General features: G+C 35.6%; 1 protein-coding gene across 1 annotated transcript; it reads left to right on the top strand.

Moving 5' to 3' along the window:
- The first annotated feature begins 169 nt into the window (after nt 1-169).
- Nucleotides 170-21,005, top strand: LOC128222495 (protein O-mannosyl-transferase 2-like). The gene is made up of 20 exons (XM_052931526.1): nt 170-572; nt 2,623-2,707; nt 3,078-3,182; nt 3,660-3,768; nt 4,627-4,735; nt 5,540-5,605; nt 6,673-6,766; nt 7,193-7,299; nt 7,728-7,810; nt 8,548-8,657; nt 9,752-9,879; nt 10,700-10,778; nt 11,522-11,673; nt 12,311-12,399; nt 12,831-12,907; nt 13,820-13,891; nt 14,334-14,490; nt 14,815-14,955; nt 15,646-15,757; nt 16,464-21,005. The coding sequence occupies exons 1-20, from the start codon at nt 235-237 to the stop codon at nt 16,567-16,569; spliced, it is 2,319 nt and encodes a 772-aa protein (XP_052787486.1). The 5' UTR covers nt 170-234; the 3' UTR covers nt 16,570-21,005.
- Nucleotides 21,006-22,921: the final 1,916 nt, after the last annotated feature.

Below are 22,921 nucleotides of genomic sequence, written 5' to 3'. Positions count from 1 at the left end.
CAAACAACAATGATTACTTTCGAATTATATATATTTAGCGATTTTTATGCATCTCGTATTGGAATTTTATTAATTAAAGTGTTATAGAACTGTCAAAAAAATCATTAATCGAAAAGTAGTGTTTCTTTCGTTTACGAAACTGATACTAATACATACGGAGCTGGCCACAACCAGGATTAGGGTGGAGTGATATTCTTTTCTAGATATGTGATATAACCATTGATACCAGTAATAATGTCGGAAAAAGTGTCTGGCATACCAGTTAAACGAAATCCTTCAACACCAAATAGCCCGAAAAAGAAAGAGGGTCCTGTAAGATCCTTAATCAGTGAAAAAGAACACGTTTTAGAAAAATCACAATATCCCCAAATGGATAAATCAGGTGAAATCTCTCAATCATCCGTTAGTGATGGGAGTAAGAAAAGTGATGATGTTCTAAAAACAACATTCACTACAAAAGAAAATGATCATCCAAGAAATGAGAATCTGCTCTACTTTACGATGTTGGCTGTTGTCACTGTTTTGGCATTTTTCACAAGATTTTACAACATCGAAATACCTGCATGGATTTGGTGATTAATACTTATGTCTAATTTTTTTCCATTTTCATAGTGATTTAAAATGTTCAATTATTTTAACATTCAAGGGTTGTTCACATTTTTTTCTTGAATTAATGTGCTGCATGAATAGACATAATTGTTATGAGATAAACATAAAAAATGCAAAAAATAATTAATTCCTTTATACATGTTTAAAAAATTCTTCCAAATTTCTTTCTTTTAAAAAATTGTCATTAGCTCATCATTTTTCTGATGATTTATGACCATCTGTTTGCTCATGTTTCCGTAGCAACCACAGATTTCGTCCCAACTTATTTTGACTGCATTCATAGTCTGTGTTTTAAATGGCCTAATGGATTAAAAAAACAACAAATTTTTTCTTTTTCTATAATCAGGGTTTCCACCAACTTATCGGAGCCATTGTCCCTTCATGCGGCGAGGCTAATTACTGAAATGCTTTAATCGCACTGACATGCCTTAATTTCCGCAGCGACGCATCATATCAAAACAGTAATCAATATTGACAATACACAGCTTATGTTTTCATAATAGTAGATGATAGCAAGAAGGCATGTCGGCCGTGTAATCGCGTGCTGATCTGTTATTGTAATGGTTGGCTGATCGCCAGAAGGCGTGTCGGGAATATTTGACTTGACACATCATCCAATCGCGTTCGTGGCTCTCCCCAACTCCTCCCATAATAAATTGACATAAGGTATGAAATACATTGGACCTTCATCTGTCAAATCAATGATATTATTGGCCTTCAATATGAAATTAAACAATGATGTGTTAATTGATTGGTTTACTTGTAATCAAACATGAAAATTTCAAGTCGCTCAAAGCTTTGCATAGTTCTACAAAATTCTGTCAAGTTTAAATTTTGACATGGCATTCTTTAAAAAAACAATGGAAATCTAAAATATTTCACATGTGTAGAAGCAGAAAAAAACGTAGTTATAGACTGTGATTTTTTACATATCTATTCTGTGAAAAAAGAAATTTACGTCATTTTCTTGCTTGTCCCAATTAGTTTTGATCCGTGGTGACCCTGTTTTAAGTCACGTGATTCCTCACCCTGACATTGCAATTGATAATCAGAAATCAAGAACCCCAACTTAACTTGAAGTTTCGATTGAAGTTTTATAAATGAAAAAACATCATTCATCATGTCAAAACGCAAACTCTTCATGCCTCCAATGAGCCCGGCATGCAAGTGCCGTCAGCCGTTGTGAAGGTGAATAATGCTCGCGATATTCTCGTAATAAAGATGTATTTTTTCCTACTTGATAGTCTCCTATCTAAATGACTGAGAGTTCTGTGTATTACTTGACAGCATTTGATTATTGTGTATGATAGCCGAATTCACTTGATACCTAATGTACAAGGTCAGCAGACTCCAGGGAGGCCACGTTTTACACATTTCACTGAGTATGTCACCGGTGTCAATATAAACATTACTACTCACCACAATGTGAAATTGTTTCATAATTTTTTTTTCCAAGAATTATCAAAAATATGAATAATATTAATTTTATAGTTGGACTATATTAAAAGCAGATTAGTTTATCTAAGAATGCAGGAAATCGCACCATTTGCACTACAATTATGAAAAAATCTCGACGTCAGGAGGGGACACCCCTACCACACCCACCCCATCAATCAGCCCAACAGGCCTTCGAAAAATCCTGATAATTATAAATCAGTTGTAAGATTTTTACATTAATTTGCAATTTATTTTTATAATGCACTTATGTAATGACTTATGGGACTAAAATTTAGTATTCCAAATTCGCAAACATGGTTCCACTTGTAAATAGTACCTTGCGCAATATAAGCGATCTGATTCTCATAATGAAATTCTCAGTATAACTACCTGAAAAAATAATTGAAGTAAATTCATGTCCGAAAGCTGAAAACTGTGCGATGCAGCTCATATGTTATGCTTGAGTCACTAAATATTGACCTTTATTAATTATCAATTTATTTTAAGTTTATAAAACTAAAAACTTATAATTAATGTGGAATTGTATTATCAATGCAAGGGTTTTCCTTATTTCAGTTGGGATGAAACTCATTTTGGAAAGATGGGTAGCTGGTATATAAACCATTCATTCTTCTTCGATGTTCACCCTCCACTTGGAAAGGTATGTAAATGTTCATGTAAGTAATATTACTTACTTTGCATGTTTAAGAAACTCTTCTTTAGCAATAGTTATTATATATTTTTACCAAAAAGCATGATAATATCTTGTTTATCAATGACATCTTTTCCATTTTGGTGTGAGGATTATACATTATATTGGGGTGATTGTTCAGAACTTCATTTAAGTTGAGAACGTTTTTAGAGCAAAAAGGTTAACAGAGTTCTAAACAATCAGCCCATTTGTTTTAAGCAAACATTAAATACTTTAAACATGAAATAACGTTTTTAAACACTTCATAAATTGCTTTTTGCATATTTATCTATATTTACAATTAAAACATTTTCAAATTATTATATTCTTCCTTCTTCAGATGCTAATAGGTATGTCAGGATACCTGAGTGGTTACGATGGAGAATTTCCCTTTAACAAACCAGGTGACGAATATGGGGACGTGCAATATGTGGGCATGAGAATGGTATGTTCTTTACATATAAAGAATATTGCTGATCATCATTTACTTTTCAGACTTTATTTTTGGCTTGAAAATAGCTTATTATGCATGCTGGAGGTAATTTAACTTATGCAAACTAGAGCTTGCCTCTTTATGCACATGCACTGACTGACTTTGGATATCAACATTATGTAAACAGTTTAAACTGCTTGATTTCATGTATTAGTCATATATTGAACATTTACTTTTATAATAACATGGTTATACACAATTGTATGTAAAATTTTATAAAAGGTTATTGATAAGTTGGAAGTGTGATAGTTACATGTAACTTATTGTAGCAATCACTCAAAATGTATATTTGTTGTTTCAGTAGATGTTCTAAAGATCTCCTTTGTGTTCCTTGTTATAGAAAGTTTATCAATAATCAGTCATCTCAGCATGATGCCATCATTCATACGAAATAAGAACAAGAGTTATAAAGCATATCCAACATTCCAGTTCTGTGCAACTCTCGGTGCCGCTTTGGTTCCGCTGGTGTTTATGTCCACTTGGCTCCTGTGCCGGTCCACCACTGCTGCTCTGTTTGCTGCAGCATTCGTCCTCTTTGGTAAGGTCTGCTTATGACTAAAGGGACCCAAATTAATCAATGTGCATGTACCAGTTTATTAGGATTTCAATAGCTCTGGTCATGGAAACATAAACATACAATTTAAGTAAATTGATATGTATTTTATTAGACAGAAAGAGTACAAACCAAACATATGGCAGAACAATTATTTTCTGTCTGTTATGTAATTCTAGTGGTTTTGAACAACTACTGCAAGTCAAGAATCTGAAAATGAAGTTAACATATTCATTCATTAATATAAGACCTTTGGATTGACAAGCCCAAAGCTGAAAGATTTTTAAGATCTCTGTGCTTTTATTTGTGGTTTTGACCAGAACTATTAAGATTTCTTTTACTTGCAATATGATTTAATCTTTTCAAGAAAAATTGATGTATGTTATGAAGTTAAATGCCAAAATAGTATTTATGTATAATTAAAGGGACTAGACAGCAGATGGTTAAAAAATCAGCAACATAGTATTTCCTCAAGACAAGCCTACAGTTGTCAACAATAATACATCATTTGACTAAAAGAATAAACCTAACAAAAAGGTTGCTGTCTCATCTGAGTTTCCTTGTTTGGAAATAGCGCATAATGGTTTCCCAGTTTAAGTCATACCTGTTTATGGGTACAGATAAATATACAATCTGGACAACCCCAGAAAATTTTGAATTGGAAATGCGCAAAAACATGTACCATCAGTGATGTGATACATTAATAAGTAAGATTCAATGTGTCGTACACAACAATATCAATTTTATGGGGGGTTTCTTGCAAATGTATCATCTTGTGTCTAGTCCCTTTAAGTTTGAAATATCCTATATTTATAGTTATAGGTATGATATTGTATATTTCAGACACTGGTGTGAACACTCTATCCAGATACATCCTTCTTGACCCCATTCTCATGTTCTTCATCATGGCATCTACATACGCACTGCTAAAATTCCTCTCATTACGAGACAGGTTCGTGCTTTATTGAACTTCTACAAATGAATTGTTCTTAGTATTTATTTTAAAAATTCTTGACATTTGTTTCTTGTATTGCTTTAAATATAAACTTGTACCTGCTAGGAATTGCATCTGTTTCAAACCATTGACTGTAATAGTAAATTTTCGGGTCAGTTACGTTTTCCGTACGTCTAAAACCTGGAGCTCAGGTCAATTGAAAGCCCTGTCAATTAATTTAAATTTTAAACAATTGTTTGTGGGTTGGTTTTCATTTACCTTAAAATACACAATTGATAATTGGCCAATACCATAATCATATTCTAACACATTAAGGCTTATAAAATAAGAATTTTATTGCAATTATGATACACATTTGTTTTATAGACAAAACAATTGTCTCCTGCTCCCCTTTTTTGAAAATTATATTTCAGAGAACATGTAATCACTTGTATTTGATATAATGGTTAAAAAATGCACCCTGTAGCGGGTGTAGCTTGTTATGTGGGTGTGGCTTTATGATCATCATTTCTGATTAAAACAGTGGTTTCATATATATGGTGTATTGCTTTGGTTATAAACAACCATCTAACTGTTACAAAATGCCAAAGGCAAAATTGATTGTATTAATTTCATTGAGAGCCATCATCGAAATTAGACTTGTAGATCAATTAGCCAGAATCTTTACTTTATGACTTGGCTACAGAAAATGTTTTCTAGCCCCCATGTATAAAATTCAAATTTCTGTAAATATGTGTGTATACTTGAAGTCATGCTTTTATGGCAATGCTATTCAATGTCATGTTCCCATTTCTGTTTCAGACCATTTACATTTATATGGTGGTTATGGTTGAGTATGACGGGCATCTTCCTGTCGTGCTCTATAGGGTAAGTACAGTTTAATATCTTGACCTTACTGAACTGATGCCTATTTTGAGACCAAGGAAAGTCACATATCGAGTGTAGTTGCGTCACATATCGAGTGTAGTTGCAAATACGGAAATTAGCACTATTGCGTTAGTGTTCTACATGTATGTGCACACTTTTTCCATGGAACCTATACTATAAATATAGACCATTTTATGATTGCATATAGCAATCATGTGTGCATTTGGAAAACATGCATGTAATATAATGTAATGTGGTTGCTATCCAAATCTCATTTCCATTGACCGAGAATAAATTTCCTTCTTTCTGGCTAACATGACTGCTTCCACAAATACCAGTATCCTTTCCAATGAAGGGGCGACATTTGAATCATGTTTTTGTTGCTTAAAAGTTCATACATGCAACAAATGATCATCTTTATTCTATTTTTTTCTATAAAGCATAGTACAGTATATATGTGCAATTATCAAGAAAAAAAGGAAGTTTATCCACTGTCAAAGGAAAGGTGATATGTGGCAGCAATCACATTACCAAGAGAAAGGGAAATTTATCCAAATGAATTGAATAAAAAAAAAATACCTCATTATATATGAAATCAAATAGAGATGATCTTCAAATGGACACATATATTAAGATAGATAAGATTAACTATTATGAGACACCAATATTCCCTCTACATCACTCAATTTTTACTAAATACATCATGTCTTTGGCCTAAAAAAAATAATTGATTGTTCAGGGTAACATCCCCAAAATTACTAGGTAGGGTAGATAATCTTTATTTTTTACAAATATTCATGTTTTCAAGATCATTTTCTTGCAAATAGCGCTATTTCTTGCAAACATCACTCATATATTGCTGTTGTTATGGAGATTTCTTCTGTCAAAAGTTAATGATGGTTTATATTTAAAAAATGATATGTTTATGGTGCGAAGCCCTTTTTATTTATTTTTTAAATATACTAGGGTCAGCAGCTTTTGTTAGGTGGGGTCGTGTTACCCAAAACAAACATATTATTTCAGGCCTTATACAAAACCTCAACTAATGCCCTTCTCCCATGTTACAGGGTAAAGTTTGTTGGCTTGTTTGTCATCCTGCTGGCTGGTTACAGCACTGTTGATGATCTCTGGAGGTTGTTAGGCAACCAAAACTTATCCATGGTAATATATGACTTTCAGTAAGATATATGTTTTATTACCTGTATACATGTATTAGTATCAGGTTGTCAAAATTATAGCAAGTCAAACAATTTTATTTAATTATTTGGTTAAAGTTTTAAATCTACTGGCCCCAATTTCTCGAAACATCTAAAGTCCCTTATAACAGGATTAAGCTAAGGGTAATATTTTTGTTTTGGTTTAATTTGTGCCATATTTACATTCTTCAGAGTTCTTGGAATTCAAACGGAAACTCAGCATAATGAGATAAGCTTGTTATGTTTAAGAAGATCAGAGAAATTGGGGCTAGTATATTCATTAAGACATACAATGTATCTAGAATTAAATTTCTTTCATTTTATAGATGCATTTAAAAACAACACACACACACAAACTTGCATTGTTGAATTTCATAGCATTTCATTTCAGGTTTTTATTGTGAAGCATTTCCTTGCCCGAGCCTTGTGCCTGATAGGCTTGCCTGTTATCTGTTATATGCTGATCTTTGCCGTACATTTCAAGGTGCTCTATAAAACGTAAGTAGATCATTGTGCTTCTTGAATTTATTTCCTTAGTAAAAACTGTTTAAAATCAGTATTGTAATTAAGCTGTATTTTTAAAAACATTTATAGAAACATTGAAATTATTTTCTAAAAAGATATTTCTGTTTAGAACTTTTGATCATGTCTTTAATGTTGCATTAGTTTTCGTTCGTAAAACAATTTGATTATCTAAATGGCTGCTCACCATTTTGTGACATTTCCTATAAACATTGAATTTGGAAGTTGAAACTACATGCTATAAAGTAAAAAAAATGCAAAAAAAAAGCTCTTGCTTGTCTACAGTTATAAATCCATTTACCCAGCTTCAAAAAGCTCTACAAAGTGGCTCTACGGAGGTTATATCACTTGTTCAGCCATGTTCAGTAAAAAGAACCATTCCTCTACCATGGATTTATTTGCAGGGGAGGTGGAGACGGGTTCTACAGCTCCCAGTTCCAGTCACAGCTCGAGGGCAACAGATTACACAACGTCAGCATGCCTGACAGTAAGACTTTCATATCTTGTGTTGTGCTTGATAGTTTTTAACTGTAAACTCATCTGTATTTCAATGTATTGTGATATGGTTGTTGTCCTTGTGTTGGCATTGTCAATGTTGTACAAAACCTTTAAAATTGGCTATTACTCAAAAAAAGGTATTCATATCAAACTTAGTTCACATGTTTTTAGTGACAAAATATACATGTACAGCAGGGACCATAACTCTAATTATTTAGTTATGCCCCTTTTTAAAGAAAAAAAAACAGGCATGAGTTAGGGGCTCTAAGGGGCTCTTGTTTAAAAAAAAACAGACCGATATATTTTTGATCTATGTGTTCTGTTGCCAATTTCTCATTACTCATATTGTGATGTGCTAGTTTAAAATAGATTAGACCATTCAATAAGACCATAAGAAACCATTCCATCTGCATGTTAATGAATTGTGACCACTTGCTCATTGTACATGCCTTTTTCTTCAGAAAATGAATGGAATGATAATCAAGATAACTGCTCTTATTGAATGCTAAATATCTGATGTAGGAAATAAAGTATTGTACTATTAAGTTTCCTGCAAAGTTTTATATTTCTCTGCCAAATGTTGATTTTATCACAAATTCTACCTCTCTTAAAAAGGCCACCAGGTCTGGATTCTATCCAAGAAATTGACTCAAGCTAGAATCTTCTGCTGTTAACTTTGGTGACAACCGGGCCTAACAAAATTATTTTAAACTTCTGTGTTTACAGGGCTGGCGTATGGCAGTGTGTTTTCTCTGAAGCAGCAGAGGACTGGTGGGGCGTACCTCCACTCCCACTGGCATCTCTACCCTGAGGAACACCCACCAAGGCAACAACAGGTCCGTATGTTAGGATTTTAGTTAATATTTCGATAAACTATTGAACCTAGAACTGCTTGCTGTGGTGTCACTTACAAATTTTTCATAAGCCATTTTGCAATATGAACATGTACGAAAAAGCATTTGCGTATGTGCTTTTTGGGCTGGTCTGATTTTCCGATACCTATTTGTCATACCAGTAGCCTTGGTGTTGTTGTTTGTTGTGGCCACAGCTCCATTACGCAAAACCATTAAATTTGGCCATGACTCAAAAAACATTCAAGATATTCCAATAAAACTGGGTTCAAACGTTGCCAGAGACACTATGTATATGTGTAGCAAGGACCATAACTCTGGCACAAGGGCTTAAATAATTAAAGAGTAATGCCCCATTTTTCAATTTTTTTTAAAATAACAGACAAGTGTTGGTATTTCGCTCCATAGCACTCCTGTTACATTTAGTAGACCATCTTATTCTTAGATTGTTTTATTTTTGATGAACAAAACTGAGCTATTGTCATAGTGTATGCATGGTCTTCAGCAGTATTGATGTTACTTTGCAAAAGTTTAAACTGTGGCAATAACTTATGGTACTTTATATATTCATGTGATATAGTGCACTAGTGACTGTGACAATACTCTATATAAAGCATGGCTCTTAACTATTGCTTTATTACTTTAAACTATTATTTAAGCGTTGAATGCTTTAGTATTTCAGTTTTATCAGTGTATGAACACATTTGGTCAGTGCATGGTTAGTCAAGTCCAAAGGATGTATAACAATAATCTGCACATTGGACAAATGATTTCGTACAATGGACTTCAACTTGAAAATATGAAATGTTTATATTTGAACTCATTATTTCCAAATACAGTGGTGTTTCATCAACGTCATTTACATTTTACCAACATGCGATGTCATTAGAGCAATCACAAGCGTCATTTTTAAGATCAGAGGTATTCCGAAGATGTTGCGTTCTGGTGAGTATAAACACGAAAGAATATGCACTCACCTAAGGAAGTGTAAAATAAGTGTTTTTATATTCACCATTGGTCATATGAGACAAGTGTTGGCTTTTGCTAGCTGTATTTAACAATAAATATTCATGCCTCAGGTGACGACGTATAGCCACAAGGATGAGAACAACATGTGGCGAGTGAAGCCAGCAATCGAGGAGGCTGATGTCAAGGGTCCACCGGTCATTGTGAGAAACGGAGACCTCGTCAGGCTTGAACATGTTGGGTAGGGCTTGGAATAGTTTATAATAATGAATGATTTTTTTGTAAACCTTTGTTAAAGGGTTTGCACTTCGAGTGATATAAAAAGATAAATGACTTGGAAACCTCATACTACTCTGCTTTTTTACCGCCCAAATATGTAATGTTTGAACATATCGTCGAACAAACCATCAATTTGGTGTGGCCTTAAATCATAAAAGAACTAGTACTGGTATGATTAAATGCAAGTGTAAATGTCACAAATTTAGACTGCGTGAACACATCTTTTATAGGCATTAGGATAAAAAAGTTCCTTTAAATAGTCTAGAAAACTTTATTTGCAACTGTATATTTTGTGTAGAAACTGTTCTAAACATGACACTTTGGTAGAAATAGTTTGCTGCTTGCTTAGTAAAAGTAGTAAAATCCTTCTCTTAAGTCATTTGCTTCCATTTCATGCATTAATTATGGTATACAATGTGTATAAAGGCAATGTAATTAGTATACCGGTATTATTTTTTTCGTGGTCTAGTGGTAACACACTTGACTGTCAATCCAGGGTTCGCAGATTCGATTCCACAACTCACCACTAAAAAAATACTAATTGTCTTCAATGAGGGACGTTAAATGTGGGTCCCATGTGACAGTGCTATATACTGGTGCATGTTTAAAGAACAAGGGTAGCTCTTACCAGGGTTACATTCTGTCTGTGCACTATGCTCCAAAAATCCTAAAATGACCAACAATCACTCACTGATTGGGCAAAGCCGCAGTGCGAGTATAAATAAGCTTACATACACACCATATTTATTTAATAACGAGCAAAATTATAACATATTCTCTAGTACCCGACGTAACCTGCACACCCATAGAGAGCCAGCACCATTAACACCGAGACACTTTCAACTGACAGGATATGGTCAGGTATGGTGAACATTAGCAACATTTCTATCTTATTTAGAATACATAGATACTTGTAAATAGGTTTGTGCGATATTATCAGTAAGTTTATATATTATGGTATGAAGCAGAAGTTGAATGTATTGATATGCATCGGCTAAAAATCAATATTTTGCTTGTTTTAGTTTATCGCGGTACTGTAAATTTTTATGCATTTTATTAAGTAAACCTTGACAACCATATTCATTTATGTGTTTTGAAATGTCTAAAAAAATAAGCATTTACTCGTTATTTAATATTATATATATCAGATAGTTCCTGTTGTTTTATTATATTTGTTGTCAAAGTTGCAAAGGCATATAAACAATGCCAAGTTTTTCAAAGACAAAAGATAATAATTCTAATAAGTATTCATTTCGAAGTAGGAAAGAAGATGACCAAGAAAGAAACAATGATGAAAATAAGCATACATTTTATCATTATAAGCAAGTTCTAGAAAATTCCCAAGGTTTTATGATTTATAACTGAATCTCATGTATATTGATAACTAATAGACATAACAATCTCATCATCATCTTACTGTGTGCTGTCTGTGTGCATATTAAAGGTGTGAAACTGTTTTTTACAACCTTCAGGCTTCAGGACAGCCAAAATATTACTGATGTGTTATATATCCAGGCACCCCTTGGTACCCCTTTGATTTCATGGGGGGGTTTTAGTGTGTATATTTGGTGAACATATTTGTTAAGTATCTTCTTACCTTACAGGATGGTGTTGGTGATGCCAACGATGTGTGGCAGATCCAGGTGCCCGGGGCGGAGGAGGGCTCAGAGTTGATGGCTGTGAGGTCAAAGTTGAGGCTCGTCCACTACTATGTAAGATGTGCCCTACACTCGCATGACAAGAAACTGCCAAAATGGTAAATATGAGCATGCTACTTTCTTTGATGAATGTAACTCCAATCGACTCTCGCAGTATTTCTCCACTACAAGAGGGGATTAGGGCTGCTAAAATCCAACTATTTGATGTTTTGACCGATTTTGCCCAGGATGGTATGAATGTTTTTCAACTTTGTTGTAAATACGGTCCAAAATGGGTAAGTCAGCAGAAAATTTAATACACTAAACCTTTATATCCTTCTAACATTCCCAAATACCCAAATAAAAGCATAAAGATAACCAATAGACCAATGCTCTCATGAGTCAGAGTTAAAAGTGTTGTTAGGACCTCTATACTACTTATACTTTTGGTGCAGGTTTAATCTTAAAACAGAGGAGGCTGTTTAAAAAGTTGATTGTATTAGTAGGATCAAGAAAAGAAACATTATTTTGTAGAGACCAGTTGACCACAACTTTAATAGTACCCTTATGCCAAACTGTCCATAGCTTTTGTTCTTAATCACATAAACCAACAGATATCTATTCTATACTATTGGACATTAAATAATAAACTATATTCTGCCTAGTGATGACTGCAAGTTTCTTTACCCAATGTCATGTTCAGCCTTTCTTATTTTCGAGCCTCTATACTTACATTGTTATTCCTGTGTATTTCAGGGGCTGGGAGCAGCTAGAGGCCACATGTAATCCCAATACGAAGGACCCTAAAACCCTCTGGAGCGTCGAAGAAGTCATTGACCCCAGATGTAATACTTGTCTTTGTGCAATACTTTATTACAGTCACGTCATTTTGCTAAAGAAATAATTCGTGATATTATAATACTACAGTGAATAACTTTAACTTAAAAAATTTTTGTTCATATATGCCAATTTTTTGTCTGGAATACTTGCTACTGAAACGATTGTTGGTTCACCTTTTATGTCCCTGGCAGAGCAGTGGATGAGGCCTGATCCATGGTTCTTGTCCACACATGTATGTGTTTTGTTAACACAGCCTAGAAGGCATGATAATGCCACAGGTACTTGTGTACATGTCATAACTACCATGTGCAGAACTGCAAGGCTAACATAAACTAATTCAACCACTACAATACATTGCCATTGTATCTATTTGAATCAAACATTCATAAATTAATGCACTGATATTGCAAAATCAGTTTCAATCTTATATTTACAGTGCCAAATGTGAGTTTCGAGGTCTACCATCCTTCCTTCCTGGACAAATTTCTCGAGAGCCATGCTGTAATGACCCAGGTAAATACGGGTTAAACCATAAGTACAATGTGGTTAAGCCATAAGTACAATGTGGTTAAGCCATAAGTACAATGTGGTTAAGCCATAAGTACAATGGGGTTAAGCCATAAGTACAATGTGGTTAAGCCATAAGTACAATGTGGTTAAACCATAAGTACAATGGGGTTAAACCATAAGTACAATGTGGTTAAGCCATAAGTACAATGGGGTTAAGCCATAAGTACAATGGGGTTAAGCCATAAGTACAATGGGGTTAAGCCATAAGTACAATGGGGTTAAGCCATAAGTACAATGGGGTTAAGCCATAAGTACAATGGGGTAAAGCCATAAGTACAATGGGGTTAAACCATAAGTACAATGGGGTTTAACCATAAGTACAACGTGGTTAAACCATAAGTACAATTGGATTAAACCATTAGTTCAATGGGGTTAAACCATAAGTACAATGGAGGTTAAACCATAAGTACAATGGGGTTAAACCATGGGTTAAATACAATGGGGTTAAACCATAAGTACAATGGGGTTAAACCATGGGTTAAACCATAAGTACAATGGGGTTAAACCATGGGTTAAACCATAAGTACAATGGGGTTAAGCCATAAGTACAATGGGCTTAAACCATAAGTACAATGGGATGACGGGTCTTGTTATGCTATTGCTCCTCTACCTTCTTCAGTTATGAAGTAGGTATCATTTTATGGCTGGGTCTCTGTAAATTGTTCTTATGCAGCCAACGAAATTCTTGAGTCCTTGTTGTGTTATTTATCAACCTTTCCCGAAGCCAGGTTTTGTATTTTGCAAAGTAAGAATTATCTGAAAGCTAAGTAAGGGATTATGGTTAGGTTAAGATTATCTTAATGAGCAGAGTTTCATTTGAAAATGTTTCTAAACTTGCTGCTTTCACTTTTGCAGGGTAACTCTGGTCTCAAACCAAAGGAAGGGGAGGTAACCTCCAGACCCTGGCAGTGGCCCATCAATATCAGGGTAAGGAATATTGATGAAAGAAGAATGGTGTGTTTTATCAAACGCTACTTCTAGATTTCTGGTATCCATGACAATACATATGTGTACTCAGATCAAACCTACTCGATCACTACCTCTTTATTTGTGTCAAACATATACATTATATAGTAGGATAGCACAACAATTTTCCACTTTAATTTGGGGCTAATTTATGTAACCATAGTGTCATCGATTTAGATTAAATTGAACTTAATTTGTACTAATTTACAAATATTTATTCTTTTTGTGTTAAAATTCCTCGTACTTCCCGGACAACTTCCGTTTTTTTGTAGTGGTCTTAGTTTTACACATCATTGGAGAACCGGTCCTCTGGTACTGACTTCATGGGCTGATGGTTCTGTTCTTTGTCATATATGCCCCTTACACCTCAAATGTATACCTTAAATCCAATATTCCATTCCAGGGTCAGATATTTTCTGGCATGCACCACAAGGTCATACTGCTGGGAAACCCAGTCCTCTGGTTTGGCGTACATGCTCTGATGGTTCTCTTCCTCATCCTTTATGCCGTGCATGCATTCAGACTACAGAGGGGTGCCAAAATGTCTCAGATGTATCTTGGTAGGTACTTGTATTGGTGTATTTTATGAGCATGTTTTGTATCTGCCTTAATGCTGGAATTAACATGCACAAGTTTGCATTTGTGTTGTGTGTGGACAACAATACAGTAGTGATACATATTCTGCTTTTAATTAAAGAAATCAGTATGGGTTTAAAAAAATAAAAGTTTTGAACCAGTCAAGTATGAGGAACAATTAGTTGAAGATTAAAGTTTGAACCAGTCAAGTATGGGAAAAAATAGTTGAAGATAATGATAAATGCACTATTAAAACAATTACCATAACATGTAACATATTTTGTATGCCTCATTTTTATGTATTACAGAGTTCAGTGAGTGTATGTTTGGAGCATGTTGGTGGTTGATGGCAGCCTGGGCCCTCCACTATTTGCCATTCTGGCCAATGACCCGTGTCCTGTACTTCCACCATTATTTCCCAGCATTCCTCTACAGCTGCATGCTCGCAGGTTGGTTAATAGTCATGGGGGAGGGGGGTTAGAGTGGTTGATGGCAGCCTGGGCACTCCACTATTTGCCATTCTGGGCAATGACCCGTGTCCTGTACTTCCACCATTACTTCCCAGCATTCCTCTACAGCTGCATGCTCGCTGGTTGGTTAATAGTCATGGGGGAGGAGAGGGGGGGGGGGGAGGTTTTAGGGTGGACGATGGTAGCCTGGGCCCTCCACTATTTGCCATTCTGGCCAATGACCCGTGACCTGTACATCCACCATTTCTTTCCAGTATTCTTGCGCAGCTTAAAGTTCACAGGTGGATGAAAAGGGGGGAGGGAGCAGGAGTGTGTGTGTGGGGGGGGGGTAGATCTTAGGTTGGCTGACTGTAGCCTTGGCCCACCGCTGTTTGCTGTTATGACCAAGGACCTGTTTGTCCAATGGCCTGTGTCCTGTACTTCCATCATTTCTTCCCACTTGTTTGCTTACAGATGGCTAAATGGTGGGTTTTGGGGGATTTCATATTTTTTAATTAATCTGTACATATTAATTGTAGAATAATCTGTCGTCTCATTCCTCTTAAAGACTGTGAAAATATATGAAGAATAGTAGTTAACTGTTATAACCAGGCTATAACTGTTATAACCACCCTATATATAGTATAGAAGTTAACTGTTATAACCAGGCTGTTTTGTGTACGATTACAGGTGTGGTTGTGGACTACATGATAAAGCTGGTGTGTCTGGTGGCCCCACCCTCCCTGTCTGTCACTCTGTTCCATATTGCGGTTGGGCTGGTCCTCTCTGCAACCTCATACAGGTAATGGTCTAATTTATTTACACAAATATAAATTTTTTAGAAACTGTTAAATAAAATTGCTTCTTGTGTTTTTAAAAACTGGCTTGGTTAACTTGTGCATTTAATACTTTTTCTGGCAGGGTTTTCTAAGACAAACTGCCCTGGTATTGTCTTCGCTATGGCATCGAAAATCATTTATTCCAGTAATATGATTAATTGCCCTTAAGATATTCACATGAAATTTGATTCGTTTGTTGGCAATGACATTGCATAATTATGCTAAATTTATGCAACCTATCCCAGAAGTCTGGAAACAACAGTAATGTCCATTGATTGATGAAAAAAAAATACTATAAAAAAACAGAGATGACATTATTAAGATTATTTTCCAGCTAGCGAAATCAACGAGCCTACGACAAAATTTCCCTGATAATTTTTTTTAATTTCATATTTAGTGAGTGTCACACATCAAATTGAATGTTGAAATTGCAAAATTAAATTAACTGTCCCTTTACTGACCTGGAACCCTTAGTTTCTGAATAGATATCATAAATATTCAGGTATATTAATTCGAAAAAGTCATATGATAAGTGCATTGATTATATAAAGATGGCCCCAATAAGAATAGGATATCTTATATGTCTTAGTGATATTTATTTGACATACTTGTATGCAGGTACAGTCCGTCAAACAACATGAAACGTACATGGTATCTTTCCCTTTGCAGTTTTTACCTGTTTCACCCTCTTACATTCGGCATGGGACCTGGCAGTTCCCAAGAAGAAGGCCACATCATGCATGGTCTGCGTTGGCTTGACTCTTGGGAGTTTTAGACATACCAGTTCCCAAGAAGAAGGCCACATCATGTATGGAGGTGTTAATTGAGTCTTCAGAGTATTAGACATACCAGTTCTCGTCACCTGGCAGTTCCCGAGAAGAGGGCCACATCATGTATGGTTTGGGTTTACTTGACTCTTGGGAGTTTTAGACATACCAGTTGTTATCATGATGTTGTTGTTCTTAAAACCTCTTGAAGAGTAAAAACTGAACGATATGAATAAATCATGAACCTTCGTTACTCTTCATGTACTGTAGTTAATTAATTTACCTAGTTTTATAGTCGATTCCCTGTGGCAATAACTTGAATCTCATTTTGTATGTTTATTGAATAGAGAAAAACAACAACAAACATTGTGCTTGTTATGTTATTGGATACCATTACTGTAATGATTACATGTATACACACTATATTTAGATAGCGCTTATTTATTTGGGGTGCATTTTGAGGGTTTTGTTCAGACACAAATGATAATATATTTTACATCATAAATGATGTATGTTTTGTTTTTTCATAATTGTTATTACAATTTACAATTTATCATATTTTTTATTATGCATTTATATAACATAGAATACATCTACACATATATTGCCAGACTATATTTGACTGGTATTAGAACTGTTTTTTGCATTTTTACTTGCTTGAAACCTTTAAACATTGAAAGCTTTAAATGAAATTGTGTTCAGGATTAATGTACATGGTATTAAGTAAATGCCACAGCAGTTTATATAGACTAGTCAAAGTTGTTTTTCATGTCAATGTTCTTAGTCGCATTTTTCTAGCACACCGGATAGGCATTTCCAGTGAATTCAGCCGCGCTGGAAAACTTGTGCTGTGATGTAATACTTTTCATTTCTTTTGTTTTACACTTTATGTAACCATCATTATGAGATTTCAATAGATGAATTCCATAAACATTAACTTTACAAAAATGTACATTCGCAACGAAATAAAATAACCCTTAAAAGACGTGAAACCGAAGAAACTTCTTGGTGTATGCAGTGAATGTAAATTACTGCGCATCATGACGTCAGCCAACACATCGCAAGAGCTTTTTGGTGAAATGTACAAAAATGCGCTTTTCTTTGTATTTTTTTCTCAAAAAAATGTTATTCAAGGTGTGCTAGAAAAATATTAATCATGTGTTTCCGTTCCGGATAGAATAATCCGACCCTCGGTACACTGCGTAGTCGGTAGCTCTGCAAGCTTTGTTACCTGGCAATGCAAGTGCCCTCGGGTCGGATTTTTCTATCTGGATCTGGATCTGAACACAAAACAGATATTATTAGTACGAGTAGAACATCTAATCAAATCACAACTAGAAAGTACATAGTGTGACTAGGAAACAGTAGTTAAAGGGAAACATCCCTCCAAAAACAACAACCTAGCGTTGCTCTGTGATGATCCTATTTGATTGTGAAGTGCATTTTTAAACTGGTGTCTGACTATTCCATTGTTTTACTGTAGCTGAAACAATAGCTCTAACAAATACTAATGTTTAAATGTTATTAGAAAGATTCTGTCATATATTCTTGTTACAAGAACTGGTCATAAGGACATCCCCATGACTAAGCTGTATTTTCCCATTAACTGTCTTCCACACATGAGGCCATATAAATTTATTTTATTACTAGATAAAAAAGCTTATCAGTAGTTTGATTTTAACGTTTTTCAACATAGAAATTTCAATTAAAGATGCACTCTTACTCCCATATAAGCAGTAACACAATTAATACAATTGATTTGATTTACCAAAAAGGACGAATTAATATGGAAAACAAAGGTTCTTATGAATGATACTTTGTTTTATTTGAAAGTTAGGTGCAGAACACACAATATTTCTACCTTATAAGACAATAGTTCATCACTATAAATATTTTAGGACTCACAAGTCATTTACTTATTAATATTTTCCATTAATGCATTATTTAGTAAGTAGTTAAAGGTTTATCAATCAAAATTTATGTTTGCTACACATGTGTATGCATTGATTTATTGATTTTAAATACGAGTGTCAATTGAAGGCCTTACAAAGTTTGAAACTAGTCAGCATCTTCATTAAATCTAGAAGGAAACTCAATTCCAAGGATATTTCTCTTTAAAGCATTTGAAATTCTGAAGTTGAATATATTTCTTCTATTTGTAACACCTGATACTATACAATGCATGCTGAATATTACCTGTAAAATTATGTAATATATATACTTGTTTTAAGCAATGCATTTTTTGATTGTTTAACAAAGAGCTCGCATATTTTGAATACTTGTGGGTTTTTTTAAATGTGTTCATGAGAAAACTAGTTATAAAGCTTGAATTGATATTTATAAAAAAAAAAAACATTATTCCTGTACAAGTCAATTTTTGCTTGTCTGTTTTTGAAAGATTATTTTTCAAGGTATCGTGATAGTGTTGTTGATGTTGTTGTTGTTGTAGTCATCGTCATGCAATAACTTGAACCTGACCAAATCCAAATTACATTCAATATAGATAGACATGTATATCTGGTCAATAACTTTGGATTTAAATATTATCAGGTTATGATCCTTGTTTGACTGAAATAACAACAACAACCTAGCGTCACTCTGTGATGATCTTATTTGAGTATTGTGAAGTGCATTATTTAACTGGGGTCAGACTTTTCCACTGTGTTACTGTAGCTGAAACTATAACTCTTAAAAAAATACTAATGATTAATTTTAATTAGATAGATTCTGTCATATATATTTTTACTTTTGTAATTAAATGCGGGTTTTTCCTTGTGGAATCATTCATTAAAAAATAGTCATTAGTTATTATGAATAAGTTATTAATTAATAAATTAACATGTATAATATTAAAATAATAAAACTAACTAAATGAAAATCTATGTGTTGTTTTATTGGTGTCATTTATAAATTAATATCCAAGTTTAATGAGTCAACATACATGACCGAGGGGCATTCATTATATTATTAAATGGATTTGAATAAATCAGACAAACCATACAATAACTTATTGTTTATTATGTAACAAAACGAAACAACACCAGCAATGCGATTGTCCATAGCAATGCAATATACATATATAGTAAAGAGATTATCAGAGTGGCGTAAATGGTCATGTGGCTTGTGACGTAAAATCCCGGCACCAGTTGAACAAGTTATGCGTATCGAAAGTGAAAATTTTTCGCCGTGCATACACGTACAGTAAAACAAACAGACGTCCCTGACTTGACACATGTTTTGAATGGGCAGAAAAACACCACGCGGTTTTCTGCCACATGCAAGTCTGGGGACTGACACGGAAACTAGCTTGACACATGACTGGCCAGTGAACCAGAGCACTGGCACCTGCATGCAAGCGTACATTTATACACATGACACAACAAGCTTGACACATGTCTGGTCGGTGAACCAAAGCACCGGCACCTGCATGCAAGCGTACTTACACATAGACACGTTTAACACATTTACAGCACGGCGTTACCTAACTAATGCAAATAAATAAGAACTAATTGGAATGCAGTCCCAGCACCACGAGTAAGACAATTGAGCCGAAGTTCCTTTACCCGCAGTTTGGGAGAGCAGACCTTGTATAATAAGTATTGGTTAGAAATCTGGCTAAATTCAGTTTAAAAGATTTGTTATTCGCCTGCCGCCAGAATTTTACGCCCACACGACTTAAAAGGACAAAAAAAAAGAAAAAAGAAAAAAAAGAAAAAAGAAAAGAGTACATGTTCGTAGTTTAAAGCTTTAAAACACTGTTGTGTCTGCATTGTTCCAACAAAAAGGCATTGCCGTATGCTCCCTATGACCATTGATAAGTGGTTGGTTTGGCGACACACTGCACTATCTTGGTATGATTGTTTCTGAAGACTGGTCCGGTGGTGTTCGGTGTGAGCTGGAACCCGAGTGGCTTGGGCCCCTAGTTAGGCATAGCTTGCTCGCTGATGTTGCTACGAGTGATGTGCTGTCTCTCAGAACGCAAGCTGCCGAAAACTGCAATTATAAAGAACTCACCAGCAGCATTTTGAATGAAACGGCATTATGAAAGATTAACATGTACACACTATTGAAGTGATGTTTCATACGGGTCATTCAGATTATATTAATATTTTAATCGGGTGTGGTGGGTGGGTAAATAATATTTTTTCGGTATTTTTCCCACGTGTTACTCCTTCGAAGGTTAGCGAGAAAAGAACGTGCTGGGCTAGTCACGTGGTCAAGTAATCGGATGACCGGAGCGTTCCGCATGTTGATTTCCGGGCAACCACGTGTGTTTACCCGTATCTAGGAAGTATTTCCGAGAAATCGTAGATAAAAAGAGAAAACAATTTATTCCGTCTTAATAAATGAAATTATTTCCATATGTAAATAATTTTTATTATTAAATGGATTTGAATAAATCAGACAAACCATACAATAACTTATTGTTTATTATGTAACAAAACGAAACAACACCAGCAATGGGATTGTCCATAGCAATGCAATATACATATATAGTAAAGAGATTATCAGAGTGGCGTAAATGGTCATGTGGCTTGTGACGTAAAATCCCGGCACCAGTTGAACAAGTTATGCGTATCGAAAGTGAAAATTTTTCGCCGTGCATACACGTACAGTAAAACAAACAGACGTCCCTGACTTGACACATGTTTTGAATGGGCAGAAAAACACCACGCGGTTTTCTGCCACATGCAAGTCTGGGGACTGACACGGAAACTAGCTTGACACATGACTGGCCAGTGAACCAGAGCACTGGCACCTGCATGCAAGCGTACATTTATACACATGACACAACAAGCTTGACACATGTCTGGTCGGTGAACCAAAGCACCGGCACCTGCATGCAAGCGTACTTACACATAGACACGTTTAACACATTTACAGCACGGCGTTACCTAACTAATGCAAATAAATAAGAACTAATTGGAATGCAGTCCCAGCACCACGAGTAAGACAATTGAGCCGAAGTTCCTTTACCCGCAGTTTGGGAGAGCAGACCTTGTATAATAAGTATTGGTTAGAAATCTGGCTAAATTCAGTTTAAAAGATTTGTTATTCGCCTGCCGCCAGAATTTTACGCCACAATAAATTTTCTAAATTTATCCACCAAAATTCTGAATATATATATAAAAAAAAAAAAAAAAAAAAAAAAAAATTTAAACCGCGAGATTATGTTAATGTAATTGCGCTTTACGGAGCGTTATTCTATGTGCTTAAGCAGAACATCTCTTAGTGCGTCGATATACATAGCATTACCCACTGCCGACAGGTGAACGCCGTCGGCCGCGAAGAAACCCGGAGTATCTAAACCTATATCTATGGATAGCGTGTCGTGTGCGCCTGTCGACCTTACCCAACTGCGCCCGTGGCGATTAACGCGGATTCTCTTTTTATTGATTTGTGATGACGTTAACTGGCGTGGGTTTCGCCATTGAAATCTATTTAGTATATCTACCCAGACTATAACGGCGCTGGCAAATGCGGATCTAAGGTAGCGTATTTCGCGAGTAATTGAGTTAAATATTTTCGTTAGCGGAAACACAGTTAAATCGTTGCCGCCTAGGTGCAAAACTATTATTTTGGGTGGCTCGCACAAAAGGACATTGGATTCTACGGACCTGCGGAAACGTTCCCATCCGATGCCCCCAACGCCCAGCCAGGCGATGGTCCGCGGCAACCGCAGGTTCGGCGAGCCCCTCTCCTGTGCGTACCGTCCCGCGCGCCTGGGTAGCGAGTCGCCCAAAACCCAGATATCTATATTTACGAGTGAAATAATTATTTAATGTAGGGTTGCGTTGTATTTGTATTTCAGTGCGGGTTTTGTATATTCTATTCGTTAATAAATGTTATTTAATTGTACGAATGTAATGCGTGAGGCCCAGATATCGCCCCTTCTAGCTTACACACGGATATATTTCTTGTATGCTTGGGACGACCAACGACCAAGTTTCATAATGTCTGTCTCTGGTACGCCGCGTATGGCTAGGTCGGTCGCACGGCCGATACGGAAGCTGTGAGTCTTAAAGTTTTGGGTACTGTGGCCGGCTCTCGTTAGACATTTGTTTAAGACAGCGGTTACCTGTTGTCTAGTGACCGGAAGTCCGTTGCTGTGACTAAAGGCTGATGTTCCCGCAGGTTTAAGTGACAGGTACTCTAACATAGCTAATACTGGACATGGGTGTGTTTTTTCCCGGGGGAGTTTCAACGTGATCGGTGGACCGTGCTAACTGGTTTTATGTATTCGTAAGGTCACCGACATGAATTGCTCGTTGGTTGTGATGGCTACGTCTTTTCGCTTAATTTGATTGGACGAACCGCTAAGTGTGGTCGCTACCAGTTCGCTGATGCGGAAGAGGCCGA

The sequence above is a fragment of the Mya arenaria genome, chromosome 16 (assembly GCF_026914265.1).
Source record: "Mya arenaria isolate MELC-2E11 chromosome 16, ASM2691426v1".
NCBI classification, from domain to species: Eukaryota; Metazoa; Mollusca; class Bivalvia; order Myida; family Myidae; genus Mya; species Mya arenaria.
This window is presented reverse-complemented; position numbering and strand designations above follow the sequence as displayed.

Excerpts from the sequence above, each read along its gene's own strand:
- LOC128222495 (XM_052931526.1), top strand. The coding sequence starts at position 235 with ATGTCGGAAAAAGTGTCTGGCATACCAGTTAAACGAAATCCTTCAACA. Across the intron at positions 12,908-13,819 it reads GCCATGCTGTAATGACCCAG|GGTAACTCTGGTCTCAAACC; the intron begins GTAAATACGGGT and ends TCACTTTTGCAG. Across the intron at positions 13,892-14,333 it reads AGTGGCCCATCAATATCAGG|GGTCAGATATTTTCTGGCAT; the intron begins GTAAGGAATATT and ends ATTCCATTCCAG.